Below are 14476 nucleotides of genomic sequence, written 5' to 3' on the forward strand. Positions count from 1 at the left end.
CAAGATATCGCAAAATTATCGCAGGTAGAAATCTTAGAAGTTAAAGAAACAAGCGATAATGTAATCCATCACCCAACTGCGGTTGCATTTGGTTTTTATACAGAGACATTCTTGGCCAAACAAAATCGGAAAAAATGGTTGTATCAAGTACCCTTATTCATGTCAAGCACAGCATTTCATTACGTGAGGAGACTAGACAAACATCCATGCTAACATGAACAGCATCTCTTCAGTTCGAGGAGAGGAACAAAATAACACAGATATTGTTCCAGAATCCCGTAAGCCTGCAAGAAGCCAAAACAAGCTAAGAGTCATTGATACAATATAAACACGAAACAATAAGCAAGCAACGCCAAACATAAGTACATAACCTGAGAAACCAAAGGATGTAAAATATGCAAACACAATGACAGGAACCAAGGAGAGGAACAGGGAAAAGAAAAACTAAAAATTAGGAAAGAGCATGTAGAAGCCTCTATCTCTATGTATCTTCAACGGCCCAATCATTTATGGAAACAAATTAGCACATCCAGGATGCAGCCAAATAGCTAAAAAGATATTGAGAACCATCGGTAGAAGAGATCGTATCGGTCAACTTATGGACGTCCATGAAACTAAAGCAATTCCTACAGAGGATTTCAATATCAAATCATTCAAAGGAAGATACCAGCTGTGGAAAGCAGGCATTCCAGTAATAGCATGTTTGGATTCAAATAATTTTTAAAATTACTCTCATATGGGTGGTTCACTATAGATAGAAATGAAGAGATGAGTACAGAATACTTGATTTATCTGCACATTTGAAGAGGAAATAAACTTTGTGGTTTAATTTTCGAATGTCTTCAATTAAAGACTTTTCTCTTTGTCTCTTTCACGCCCGTCCAAACAAGAATAAAATAAGCAAAAATATTCTTTTTCTTCTCTAGTCCTCCCCATGGCATGTTTCCATGAGTTCTTCCCGAAGGAACTAAAAAAATCCCCATGGACCTTTGTTGAAAAACCACACACTAGACCTTGTTCTTTAATGTAACCAACGGCAATAGACTAAACTAGCAAATATAGAAAACTTAGAAACACACAAGACTTATACTGGTTCGGAAGAACTTTTGCCTACGTCCCGTTGGTAGAGAAATCACCGCTCCTTTGATTAATAATAGAGAATTACAGAACTTTTGCAAAACCCTAGAACTAATCTCTCTCTCTTGTCTTGGCTGTCAACAGTTCTCCCTCTCTTAAATTTAAGCCTTGCCGCACCCTATTTATAGGCATAGAGTGCAGTTTACATGCCCTTTACAGATTATAATTCCTATTCTAAGTGGAATAGGAAATTAGACTTCCTTTCCAATTCCAAATAGACTTCTAGGATTTCTAATCTAAATTGAATAAGGAAACTAAGATTCTTTCCTAGCCCTTTTAGGAGAAGAATCGGTGCACCCTTTTTTTCCCTAAAACAATCCTAAACAGAAAAGGACACTAATTGACGAGCCAAAACCTAACAACCCTTCCATCAGATCAAAACATAATTCCAAGTGTGATCACTCACCACAGCCAAATATCAAGAGTATGCCTGTAAAACTCCAGCCAAAGCATGGATTGTGGCAGACTTTGTCTGATGCATCGCCGACAAACAAATTGAAGTTTCAACGAGATTGAAGTTATTGGAACACAGTATCTTGTCTAATATCCATATAAAGGTTCAGGAAGTGCATACACAACAAATTGATGTTAGACTAGCTACGAGAAGTTCAAGGAAGCTAAAGGTCAGATCCCATGGATGCTTTTTATCTACATACAAGGTTATCAGCACTAAGGCCTCCAGCCTGCCTTTCAAGCCATGCAGACAACATGATCCTAAAACCATGGGCAAATGACTCATGGCAATGGACGAAAGATTTTGTACTATGTAAAGAATATATGTTATTTCAATTAACTTTCCCAAAATGGAAGATAAATATAACAGTATACCATTTCAAAGCCAAGCAAAAGATCCATATTTTCAATCCTCGAATCAGGTACTGAGTATGCCTCAAGGTTTAAGGTGTAAACTACAGTGTTTATGGTGCATTTACTATATCAAATTTGTATCGACTAAGACTCATTGGATCGAAGATTTTCAGTCTCCCACGGCAATAAAAGCCACAACAATGGAGCACCCGGAAAGGTCCAGTGAAGCAAAATACAACCTAATTCGGTATTAGAGAAACTGAAATTGCACTAATCCAAAGTTACAGCCAAACTGCCACTGAAAGCAGCAATTCCTAACCAATCGAGCCTCGGAAGACAAACTTCCTGAGCAACTCACAATTAAAACAAGCTCAGCAAACTCAAAACCAACAAAACAACCTTCAATGCGAAAAACCCGAAACATAAAAAACCTTTCTCATTGCTGTCAAGCTATTAACAAAATTAAAGGGATAAACTTCCTGCACAATTCTATTCCAAAACTCAATAAAGACTCCTACTTTTGCACATATATCACTCCATCAGTACATTTTCACAAAAAGATTCAAGCACAAATAACAAAATTCCACAATTTACACAATGCCCGAAAAAATAACCCTAAATTAAATTAATTAAACCCTTAAATTATCAAATTAATGAAAAATTGGAGGAGGAAAACGAACCCAATTCATTTCTGGTAGCCTCCACCCTGAGCATTGTAATCCTCTTCAACGAAATCGGTCAAGTAAACCGGCGGAAATTCCGAGACGTCGAAGGTCGTCTTCTCCTTCATCAGCTTCTCCACATCGGCCTTCTTCAATACAGTGCGCTTGATCGGGGGCCGGTTGCGCCGCTGGTCGCGGGCGAAATACTTGATGTCGTATACGGTTTCCGGGTTGGAGGTGGGCACGCATGCCTGGACCTTGGTCGTGGCAGGGCACTCGAGCCGGTACTCGAGCGCGCCGGGTACGGCCAATTTGTACTCCGGATCCGCGCACGGACCGGTTATCTCCCACGGTTTCTTGAGGTAGCGCTTTAGGGTTTGGGAGAGGGATGACGCGGCAGTTGAGACCGGTTTCGCCATTGGAAGAATTTGAGATGCAGGTCAGGCGAGATACTGAGACGAAGATTTGGACTTTTTTTCGTTGGAAAATGAAGTTACGCGATGTGCACGTGTCTTCTTTAGAGATAAATTCGTAATATCAGAATTTCCATGCCCATATTTAGTTTTTTTCTTCTTTTTTTTAGTTCAATTAAGCTATAAAATAGACAGCTTAATTTGGTATTGAATTTGTCATCCATTGTATTGAGTGGCATCCATATTTAGTTATTAATTTTGCAGATATTTTAATCTCACTAACACTATATTTGGATGAGGGAAATAAACTTGAAATTTGGACAAAAGTAAGAGTTTATAAATTGAAATACACAAATTCTTTAGTTTGGATTCAAAAATATAAAAATTTAGAATTTTTGCTTGGAAAAATAAACTTGAAATTTAGGATCTCTAATTTTTAAGTTTAAATTTCATATAAATAAGTGTCATTTCTCAATTTATGTGAGTGACGAGTGAGAGTTTAAAAATAACAAATTCCGTATTCAAATTTCATTGTTCTTTTAAGTTAACCAAACAAAAAAATTCACAAATTCTAAAAAAAAAAAAAAAAAATTCATCATTTTAAAATTCTTTTAGTAATCTTAAACTTTCTCATCCAAACTTTTGTCCTTAGTTCTTGATTGTTTTATCAGTAAACTTAAAATTTAACGAATTAAAAACTTAAAGAGGAGTTTTGATATAGGTGCATATTTTTTTAATTTCTTGAATTAATAATATGCTCAAAATTTTGATTAAACATTATTCCTACATTTAAGATGCCACTTATTTTATAAGTGACATCTTTTTAATGCCATATTACACGATTTGCCATATGATGTACCTTTAATTAATTAATAATTATCATGTTAATATCCCAAATTTCCCAAAATGTAGTAGATTAGTTTTAAAAATCTTAACACACCAAACTTGATCTAATTATGCTTCTAACATGCATTTTATTCCTGACTCCACACCATACACATAACTAACATGCTATCTTCTTCTACAACCATTAGCAATTTTTTCATGTCATTGCTTTCCTCGATCGACCGATCAAACCCTCTTTCGTTCTCCTTTGTCGATCATATTCATTTCCTTCATATTTCATTTTATGCACACCTCTTGATATGAGTATCCATATCAAAGGGTATGCTTTTTGTTTTAGCATACTTTTTACCTATCTTTCCATCTTTTTCACGTACCATGGTACATTGGGGAAATAGAATTTATTGGTACATTTTCTTTTAAAGGATAGTTGGTATTGGTAGGTTCAATTTAGCATTAGTATACGTTTCAAACTGATATATTGGTACGTTTTAAGTTAGAATCGGTACGTTTCAATTTAGCATCAGTACGTTTCAAGTTGTTATTGAACATTTCAAGGTGAAATGGGTACGTTTCAAGTTGTTATTGGTACGTTTCAAATTGATCTGAGTACGTTTCAAGTTGATTTCAATTTAAAATTTGCATTTATATATCTCATACCGAATAGCACTAATCTCAGTCCAAACACTCCAACCTCATCCTTTTTATCAACAACTTTTATATTTCAATAATAATTTTATGATGTGAACGAGCCAACAAAAGGGGTATAAACCCTGACGGCAAAAAAAAATTCAAAATTTATTAATAATATTGGTGATTTAGTTAATAGCCATTAATAATATCCCCAAAAAAAGGTATAAATTCTGACAAGCCAAAAAAATTCCCCTTATCAACTAAAAGGATAAAGTGGAAAATCAACATATAGCATTTTTATTTAAAAAAAAATAAACTAATGACATGTAAATAAAAGAAAAGAAAAAATGATTAGGTGGATATTAGATAAAGCATCTTAATCAAAATTTTAAAAGAAACAAATATTTAATAAAAATTATGTAAAAAAAAGAGTGGAGGATTCCAATTTTCTCAAACTTAAATATGATTGAACTATTTAGGTGGTCGTGCCAGTCGAAATAAGATCCTTTCTGGATCCCTTCCATTCGGATTTTTTAGATCCTTCAATCATGTCCATTCAATCGAAAATGAAAAGCCAAGAATTAATTAACTTTTTTTTGCTCATCTTCTTTCTTCTGCTCGCCACTTTCTTCTCTCCCTATATGGGAGGACTTGATTCCAGTTTTGGGCAACTAGAGGTCGGAAAATGACGGTGTGGTTGTGGTGGGTCAGCAGTCGGAGCCAGAACCCATCGAAGAACACAAAAAATCGAAGAATTCAGAAGATCCGAATGGAAGAGATTAGGAAAGAATCTTGACTTGTGCCACTCTAGCAAAAGAGTGGCAACAGACTACAAGAACACTAAAAAAATATAGTAAAAATAATAAAAATGACTTGAAAACTTTGAGTTTTAACGATAAAAACAAAATAAAAGGTAAAGTGAATAGTACCAAGATTGACTTTTAGTGTAAAAATGTGGTTTTTCGTTAAAATGAACAGTACCGATAGGGCTGGGCAAACGGGTCCTGGACCCGCAGGTAAGGGCGGGTACATATATTGTAAATTCACAACAGGGCGGGGCGGGTACAAATTTCAGAGAAAATGGGGCTTCGACCCGAACCTTTTCCACCGTTGATTATAAGGAGATTAAATCTCCACCGTTTATTTCTAACACAGCCACATGGGTTATATCGAATTCTCCAGAGTCCTCCCGAGTCCCCACTCATTTCGAGTCCCTGGCTTCTTTCAATCTCAATCTCGACCTCGATCTTGACCTTGATCTCTACCTCGACCTCGACCTCGAATTCTTTGTTTCAACAACCATTTCCAGCCTATAGAATCCAGATCTCGACGCCTCCAGTCGTTGGAGGTCCGTCGATCTTCAGATTCCTTTCCTGTGTTCAGCCATGCCTGGGAATGACAACTCTCATCTGAGAAGGAGAAGAACCTCAAGCTCTTCCTCAAAGTTGGATTGGAGCGCACAGTCAAAAACATCATCGCCAACACCACCAACCTCACCGTCGTCATTCACGAGGTACTCACTTTTGGGGGTGGTGGTGCAGTTGGGTTGAGTGTTTGGGGTGGTTGGTGGAGGCTTAGCTAGGGTTTATGGGGCTAGTGCGACTGTTCTGGTAATTTTGAGGGGATGAGACTAATAGTTATATTTAGGAGTTGCAGGTTAATTTGTTAAAGCAAGGAAAAATTGAAGAAGAAATATGTAGGGCTATTTTAACTACTCAATTGTTGATTTTCTTCTTCTTCTTAATTTTTGAGGTTTTCCGATTTAAATGCATGTGATTCATAATCTCGCGGATGTATACTTTTAGATTTAGTCTACTTATTTTGTTGTTCTTGAATAATTCCAAGCCGTGGTTACTGATGGATCCAGTTTTCTGATTTGTCTTCGGCGGCTTTTCGACTGGGAATCTAGGTGGGATACTAAAAATTAGAGAGAGAGAGAGGGAAAAAAAAAAAAAAAGGGTACCTGTTGGACCCGTAGGAATCGGCCCGTTTTATACGAGCCGGGTTAGGTCTAGTTCTCAGTTTCAAAATAGCCAAACCCGCCCCGGCCTGGCCCGGCCCGTTGTATTTTCAAGTGGGTCCGGTCCGATCCCTCCAATTTTGGGCCCAGCTCGGCCCGTGCCCACCCCTAGTACCGAGAGCTTTTTGTTAAAGTTCTCAAAAAATATAATATCCTTCGATTCTACTATCTACCAAAGTTTTGGACTTAGTTCTTAATTACCTTATCATTAAAGATTAGGAAACTTTAACAAAAAGTTTTCGATACTGTTCACTTTAACAAAAAATCACATTTTTACACTAAAAAGTTAATCCTGGTACTATGCACTTTACCTTTTATTTTGTCATTATCGTTAAAATTCAAAGTTTTCATGCCCTTTTTATTAGTTTTCCTTAAAGATTATGTCTATCTATTATGTCTTTCTTCAAAGATTATGTCTACAAAAAATTGCCAAAATTTGAAACCATATGACTCTTGTATTAAGAGTTTAGGGTTTCTTTGTAGAACCGTATTCGTCTATTTTCTTCATTATAAATAAATGTCTTAATGATTTTTGAATTGTCTAATTTTTTGCTTAAATGATATATGAAGATTTAAAAGATAAACAGTTCGGATTTTTAAAATGCATTATAAGATGGACCTCAGGAAAATGTGTGTAAAAAATTATGTAAAAAATATAGTGTAAATACAAAACCAAGCAAACTGAAAATAGAAAGGGGTCAATAGTGTACGTTGTACCATCCCTAAATTTGGTAAATTATCCTACCATCCCTAAATTATAAAAGTTAAAAGTTGACCAACTCAAAATCACAAAGTAAAGGCAAGTGATACTTTCGCACAATGATGGTAAGATGTTGAGTTATTATATAATGATGTGGATTCAAACTTCATCGGTAACTAATCTAACATCTAATTTAATATAAAAGGAAAATTTGAAATAAGTCCAATTTTATAGACTACATTTTGAAATAGGTCCAATTTTTAATTACTTTGAATCTATTTCAAAAAACTCCTTTAATAAAATCTATCGTTTAACCAAAAATAAAACATAAAAAACAAATGAAAACAAGCATTAAACAGCCATCCAAACTCCAAGGCAAAACGATGCCAACAACCACGCACCCCAACCACACAATCCCGTCGGCGACGCTGCTCCTTGTGGCCAAAAAAGTCATCTTTCGTTTCTCAATTTCTCTCCTCTCTTTTTGCCTATCCGTCTCTCTTTAAATAAGCGGAGCCAGCCAATTCCTCATAAATTAAATTTAAAAAATACGGGTACATCGTAATACTAAGTGATATTTTTTTTTTGAAATTAAATGATCCAAAAAATCTTTATTATAATTTTATTCATGCTGTAATATAATACTAGTATATGGGCACACACAAAGTGTGTGAGAAAATTTTTAATTTTTAATTTTGAAATAGAAGGAGAGAGGAAGAGAATGATAGAGAATGTGGGGTGGAAAGTTTTTATTTATTATTTATTTTTATTTTTTATAATTAGATATATGTTAGGATTACATGTAGGTGAGGCTTTGAAAAAAAAAACAGCAAAATTTGATTGTGTGAAATTACATTTTTGCCCCATATTTCTTATTCATGTTCTGTTTTAATTAGAGGGTTAAACTAGTAATTTCATAAAATTTTGGTTGACAATAAGTGTTTTATTAATTAGTAAAGATTAATAGAGATGTTGATGGCCCACATAAATGGTTTGTCACTATAAGAAAAATTAGATGATTTATTATTCATATGAAGAAAAACAGATGAGTTACTATTCATGCACACTATTTCACTATTCATTTGAGGAAAGTTTGTAAAAAATAGTGTTGTTATAGTAATCTTTTGCTTATAAAATGAAGGAAGGAAGAAGTGAGAAGAAGAAGAAAGAGATGAGAGAAAAACGTACAGGAAAGAAAGAGGAGTTATGGAGGAAAAGGAAGAGAAGAAGAAAGAAGAGAGATGCAGAATAAATTACTCGTGAGCCAGGCTAGAGAGAAAAGAAAAAATAGTGAGTGTTATTTTGTACTCTAATTATTTCAGATAATGAAATAAAGTACTACTGCTACCCTAAGGACGTAGGCACACTTACCGAATCTTGTATGTCTACTTTACAACAATTCCAAAATTAAAACAATTTTCCTTATTTATTTATTTATTTATTCCTGAAGGTACTCTTTCTCTTGTGATCTGACCAAATATGGGCATCTTGACTCTTGAGCATCTTTCTCCCATTTGTTCTCTTTTTATTGCCCTCCTGTCTACAAGGACTGCTCTCTCTCTCTCTCTCTGCAGCTTCACTTTGCTTCCTCTCAGCCCACAGATCTCTTTCTCTCTCTAAAGCTCAGATCACTTCCAAGCAGGTACTCCAGATTCCTCTCTCGAATCCAACTTTCTTTATGTTTACAGTTTACTGCTTCTGCTGGTTAATTTCATATTTTATTTTATTTGTTTGTCAACATATTATAGTGATTTGATCTGTTAATATCATGTTTTCGCAATTAAATCTCATCATTGCTTTCGATGTTGGTGCTGATAAATTTCTGTGCTGTTCGTATTTTTCTAAATTAGGGTTCATGAGGTTGTAATTAGATATTGTTTTGTTTATCAATATGGTTATTAAGTTCTGGGCTGCTTCAGTTTTTCAGATGACCCTTTTTGTTGTTTGGTCAAGTTCACTTGGTCTGCTCCATTTGGGTTTTATTGGGATTACCATAACATGAATAAATACTTCTGGGTTTTCGAAATTGCTTGTAATCAGTTTGCGAATTTCCGCAATTTGAGCATGTTTAGTTCCTAATGTGTGGTTTGTGTTATTGTGATGTTACATTTATTATTGAATACTCGTTACTCGATACAAGTTTAGCTCGTAGTACTTGGACTTATGAGCTCAAAGACAAAGCCTTTTGCTATAAGTGCTTGTAGTACTTGGACTTAAAGTGTTCGTGTCGTGCGTACTTATCAGGTTATTAGAGTTTCGTAGTGTAGCGACTACTTTGCTAGTTTTCTGATTCTCTTGTTACAAAAACGATATCCCAAATGTGTCATTGGTTATGCCCGTATATTCATTATCAAATCTTACTAGACCTTTTACTGCTTTAATCTGTCTTATGTTTTCAGTGTATTGATTGTTTTATTGGTTGGTTATGATTCTAATGTGTGGTTGTGATATTGTACTTGTGATTGAATCTCCAAAACTGTTTTAGGCATTTAGCACATAGTAATTTAACTTATGAGCTCAAATACAAAGCCTTTGCACTCTAATCTGGCGCTTACAATGCTCCTGTATGCTTATCCGGTTATAAGATTTTCATATTGTAGTTTTACTTTGCTACTTTGCTGATTCTCTTGTTACATATATGATATTCACAATGTATCTCTTGCTTTTGGTCTCTTCTTGTTATTGTAATTTTCTTTTAACATCTTAGTAGTTTCGTCAATATGTTCTTTTACTACAAGTACTGATTTTAAACATTCTGTAGATAGTCATGCAGGAAGAGACTCCTGCCCCTGCTCCCAGTGCCCAACTTGTTGGCAATGCCTTCGTAGAGCAATATTACCATATTCTTCACCAATCTCCACAGCTAGTGCATAGGTTTTATCAGGATTCGAGCTCTCTAAGCAGGCCGGATACCAAGGGCAATATGACAACAGTGACGACCATGCAAGTATGTATTCGTTCTTTCATATATGTTCACGACACAGTTTCTACTTCAAGGCCTGGAACATGCTCATGGTTTGGTTTTCACAGAAAGATTATTTTCATAACAAGTTTCGAGATTTGACTTTTCATTTTTGTATGGCTTAACATGAATTGGGAAACATTTTTCTTTACATTTCCAATTCAGTTTTTCACTTTAACGCATTAAAGAAGTTTAATTTTTAGCAAGCATGTAGAAAAATATATATTTTACAATGGTTGAACATGAATTTGGCGGCTTTTCCAAATACATTGTTGTATTAAACTTTTCTTTAAGTGTATGTTGAAAAACATGGACAGGATGTCTATTTGATGCTTCCAAATGTATGGACCAATTATAACCGGCCTAAATGGTAACATTTTTTATATGATTGGGTGGCTGATTCAGATGGCCAGTGCTTTAGTCATGAAATGATGAAAGTTTTGGTATATTGCATGTTGAAAATGTTACAGTATAAAAAGTGAGGCATTTAATGAATCAAATTCACGACCTTTTTGGGACCAAACTTTTTGTTTTAAAAATCGAAAAATTATGCATCACTTCTTGGCCTTGATATAAACTGAATTGAGAATCCTGAATTTTTATTGTAAATTATAATTATTGATGATAAATATTACATTTGTTAACATTGCACTATCTATTGGAACAGGCAATAGGTGAAAAAATTCAGTCCTTAAATTATGGAGACTATACAGCAGAAATAAAAACAGCAGACTCTCAAGAGTCTTATGAGAAAGGGGTGATTGTTCTTGTGACTGGATGCTTGACTGGAAAGGACAACGTGGGAAGAAAATTCGCGCAGACATTCTTTCTAGCTCCACAGGAAAAAGGGTACTACGTATTGAATGATGTTTTTAGGTATATTGAGGACAACGAATCATTGCCGACTGATACTGCCTCAGTCAATGGCATCAATGAAAGTGCTCCAGAAGCTATTGTGACAGCAGAACCAGGTTAACATTAGTTTTCTTTCTTCCTATACCTTTTTGTGATTTGCTTTGCCTGTCATTTTCAAATTGCTTTTATGTTTGTCCAGAGCCTATTCACGCTCCCGATCATCTTGTGGTGGACCCTGCTACTCCCTCTGAGGAAGAAGATCTCAATAATGGTGCTGAAGTTTGTGATCCTTCAGATAATGACGAACGATCGGTTGTTGAAGATGAGCTTGTGGAACCCGAGCCCCAAGCTCTTGCAAGTCAGAATAGAGGTCTTGCAGAAGTTGATCCAACCCCTGATCCTGCCCCTGAAACTCAGGAGGATGCTCCAAAGAAATCATATGCATCAATTGTGCGTTAAGGCTCATAGTTGATGTTTTTAGGAGAAAGTATTTTTACTTTTCGTGTCAACTGATTTTGGCGTGCTTTTACTTTTCAGCTATTGGAGAAAAGCACAGCCAGTCCTGTCCGCGTGGTTCCCCGCACTGTGAGGACTGTATCTGCAAACAGTGATCATCAATCCACTGGTCCTGCAAAACCATTTCCTGCGCCAGAGGCATCAGCTCCTATAGGTGATGCTGCCCCTGAAAGCAGCAACACTCACGAGGAAGGTAAATAGTACTCAGCTTTCTGCCTTTGTTTACTCTCAAAAAACAAAAATAGTACTCATCTTTCAATGGTTGGGTTGCTCAGTTAACTACCGTAACACTTGCCTGAGTTTTAGACTTGCATTTACTCTTGCATGAATGATGCATGATCTGTTAGCTATTTATTGTCATGCAAACAGCAAGATCAAACTTATTCGTGTTATGGGTTATTATCTAATCTACAATTTATTCTTTACAGCACCTGAAGGTTACTCCATACATGTACGGAATTTGCCGTATGATGCAACGGTAGGACAACTTGAGAAGGAGTTCAAGAAGTTTGGGCCTATTAAGCGTGATGGGATCCAAGTCAGGAGTAGTAAGGTATTCTTCATTTGTATAATTCACTTCCTGATCCAACTGATAATTTTTTGGTGTAACCTTACAGTTCATATATTTGTCTTTCTAGCAGCAAGGATTCTGTTTTGGCTTTGTTGAATTTGAAAGCTTGAGTTCCATGCAAAGTGCACTTGAGGTAATGTGCTTCACTTTCATATTCCACTGCTCAAATTCCAAGGGCCTGGTTTTTAGCATACAATTAGTGTTACAGTTTGGCTCGTTTAGTTCAAAACTGTAGATATATTATGAGTCATTTATATTGGCTCGAGGACATTTTGTTTTGTCAATAAAAAACAGCATGGACACTTATTTGGAGTCGAAAATGGAGGTATTGTCCCTCGTGAATATCTACTGGTGTCCCTAGAATCCTAGATCTGTTGTTTGAGTGATAGAAAATTATAATCTCCAGTGTGTTTTGTGTTTACAACCTCACTGGGATATAAGTGCAGTTTGATTGGATTCTCATACTGTAACGTGTTTATTCATAGTTGTGGGAGCCACTGTATGTTTACGTATCTTGTATCATTGTATTTTATTCAATTTTGAACAATTTGAAAATTGTTGCAGGCCTCACCTATCACCATCGGGGATCGCCCAGCAGTGATTGAGGAAAAGAGAACCTCAACTCGAGGTAAGCTGGGGTTTATAGAAGGTAGCTAGGTAAAAGATAACTCCTCTTAAATAATGCTAAGCTAACGAAACTTCTGGTTGTTCAGTTAGCAGTGGTGGGAGAGGGAGGTTCACTTCAGGAAGAGCTGGCTACCGGAATGACAATTTCAGGGGTCGTGGGAACTATGGTGGTGGCGGCCGTAGCTTTGGTAGGAATGAATTCAGAAACCAGGGTGAGTTTTCTGGGCGAGCCAGGGGCTCGGGAGGACGTAGTGCAGATGGTTATCAGCGGGGGAGTTCCGGTGGAAGAGGTGGGCGTCAAGGTGGGGGAAACCGCATTGCCATTCCCCCTACATAAGTTTTTTTTAGAGAAGGTGGCGGATAGACAATTTTTTGCTCACAAGAGGGTCACTTTTTCTTCCCTTTTCCTTCAATTGCTATTTGTCGGATAAAAGAGCTGTACTGAGCTATTAGAAACTTAGGTTTTTTGTTAAATTTCGAGTTTCTGCGAAGATTCGTGCTTTTTCCCCTTCCTTTTTTGGATAACCTATGTTTATCTTTAGATTATTTTCGTAGAGCTTACACGGCGTGAGTAAGTTGTGTTAGTTCAATGTACTTCTATGAATCCAGATCTATATATTTATGTTATTTTGGTCATGAAATTTCTCCATCTCCATTTTTGTCATAGATGTATCTAAAGCAGTCACAGTTACACTTACACAAAAGGGCCAAAATAATAAGTGCCAAGCTAAAACACACGATGGTGCATGACTGGCTTAGGACATCGTCACTGTGGCATCTCGGTGCAAGCAAGTTTTCTCTCTCCCAAGATAGACCTAGCTCATCAAATTTCAATTTGATTTCTGCAAGCTGGATACAAGATTTGATGCAGCAAAAGCAGCTGAACCACCAGCTACTGCAGCCAAAGCAACAACAGCTTGTAACCCTATCTCCAAAGGAGAATCCTCCGGCACAAGAAAAACAACAAATGGACCCAAAACCAGCAGTCCTAAGCTTAAACTCAACAACGCACCGGGAGTTCCCGGGTCGGTGGCCGCTGACAGGATTCCGAATTCCTCCGCTTTGGAGAGCAACCCTAGCTTCTCTATCGTCGACAATGAGAGCCCGGACTTCTCTGCCGTGGATAGCAGGCCGGCTTTCTCCGCTTTGGTCAGTAGCTTCAGTTGCTCCACCCTTGTTAGTAGCTTCACAGATGAATTCTGCAATGCAAAAACAATCCCACGTCGGAATACCAACCAAAGAAATTACGATATATATAACGAATAATTCTATTCTAATACCACCGATGGCCGAGGCTTTTTGTGATAAAACCCGACAAACATATTTCGAAGAGAAGAAGAAAAGTACCCACCTTCTTGGAGCTAAGTGTTTTGGTAGCTGAAGGCATGGGTTTCTGGGCAGCCATGGATTGGATGAGGAGGGGAGGGGAAGAAGCAAAGTTGCCCCCTTTTGCCGCCGCCGCCGCTGCTCTGAAAGTGAAAGGCACGCCTCCTGCGCTGCTGCAAAATGCTCCGGCCTCCATTTTTCTCCCACGCTCTGTGTCAGTGTCTCTCAGGGCGATAATTGAATCCTTGAGGAAGGCTTTGGTTTGGGCTTAAATTAGTGGACAAGGAAGATCAGGTTCGTTGTATACGTGTCACTATGTGGATCGCTGGATGGAAAGAGAGAGGCTGGTAGACAGTAGCTTTCTACCTTTTTTTTTTCTTCTTTTTTTAATCTTTAAAATGGGT

The 14476-nt window shown here is 36.8% G+C and overlaps 3 protein-coding genes across 6 annotated transcripts; 1 reads left to right on the plus strand and 2 right to left on the minus strand.

The window, feature by feature from the left end:
* Nucleotides 1-7: 7 nt before the first annotated feature.
* LOC137710624 (uncharacterized) lies at nt 8-3109 on the minus strand. Its single transcript, XM_068449698.2, has 2 exons — nt 2625-3109; nt 8-284 (listed from the first exon to the last, which is right to left on the minus strand). Exon 1 carries the CDS (start codon nt 3023-3025, stop codon nt 2630-2632), a length of 396 nt encoding a protein of 131 aa, XP_068305799.2. The 5' UTR covers nt 3026-3109; the 3' UTR covers nt 8-284; nt 2625-2629.
* A 5266-nt stretch (nt 3110-8375) lies between these two features.
* LOC137710534 (nuclear transport factor 2-like) lies at nt 8376-13387 on the plus strand. 4 transcript variants are annotated; one of them, XM_068449582.2, is made up of 9 exons: nt 8376-8857; nt 9977-10162; nt 10845-11148; nt 11232-11482; nt 11570-11741; nt 11977-12101; nt 12190-12252; nt 12684-12747; nt 12833-13387. In XM_068449582.2, exons 2-9 carry the CDS (start codon nt 9983-9985, stop codon nt 13081-13083), a joined length of 1410 nt encoding a protein of 469 aa, XP_068305683.2. In that variant the 5' UTR covers nt 8376-8857; nt 9977-9982; the 3' UTR covers nt 13084-13387. The 4 variants fall into 4 exon arrangements, with proteins under 4 accessions (XP_068305683.2, XP_068305682.2, XP_088551513.1 ...); XM_068449581.2 differs by having other exon boundaries at nt 8433-8857; nt 12187-12252; XM_088695387.1 differs by having other exon boundaries at nt 8680-8857; nt 9981-10162.
* Nucleotides 13388-14330, minus strand: LOC137710536 (uncharacterized). Its single transcript, XM_068449584.2, has 2 exons — nt 14098-14330; nt 13388-13945 (listed from the first exon to the last, which is right to left on the minus strand). Exons 1-2 carry the CDS (start codon nt 14266-14268, stop codon nt 13577-13579), a joined length of 540 nt encoding a protein of 179 aa, XP_068305685.1. The 5' UTR covers nt 14269-14330; the 3' UTR covers nt 13388-13576.
* Between the last annotated feature and the right edge of the window lie 146 nt (nt 14331-14476).

The sequence above is a fragment of the Pyrus communis genome, chromosome 6 (genome assembly GCF_041283825.1).
Source record: "Pyrus communis isolate YQ-2024b chromosome 6, ASM4128382v1, whole genome shotgun sequence".
In the NCBI taxonomy this organism is placed as follows: domain Eukaryota; kingdom Viridiplantae; phylum Streptophyta; class Magnoliopsida; order Rosales; family Rosaceae; genus Pyrus; species Pyrus communis.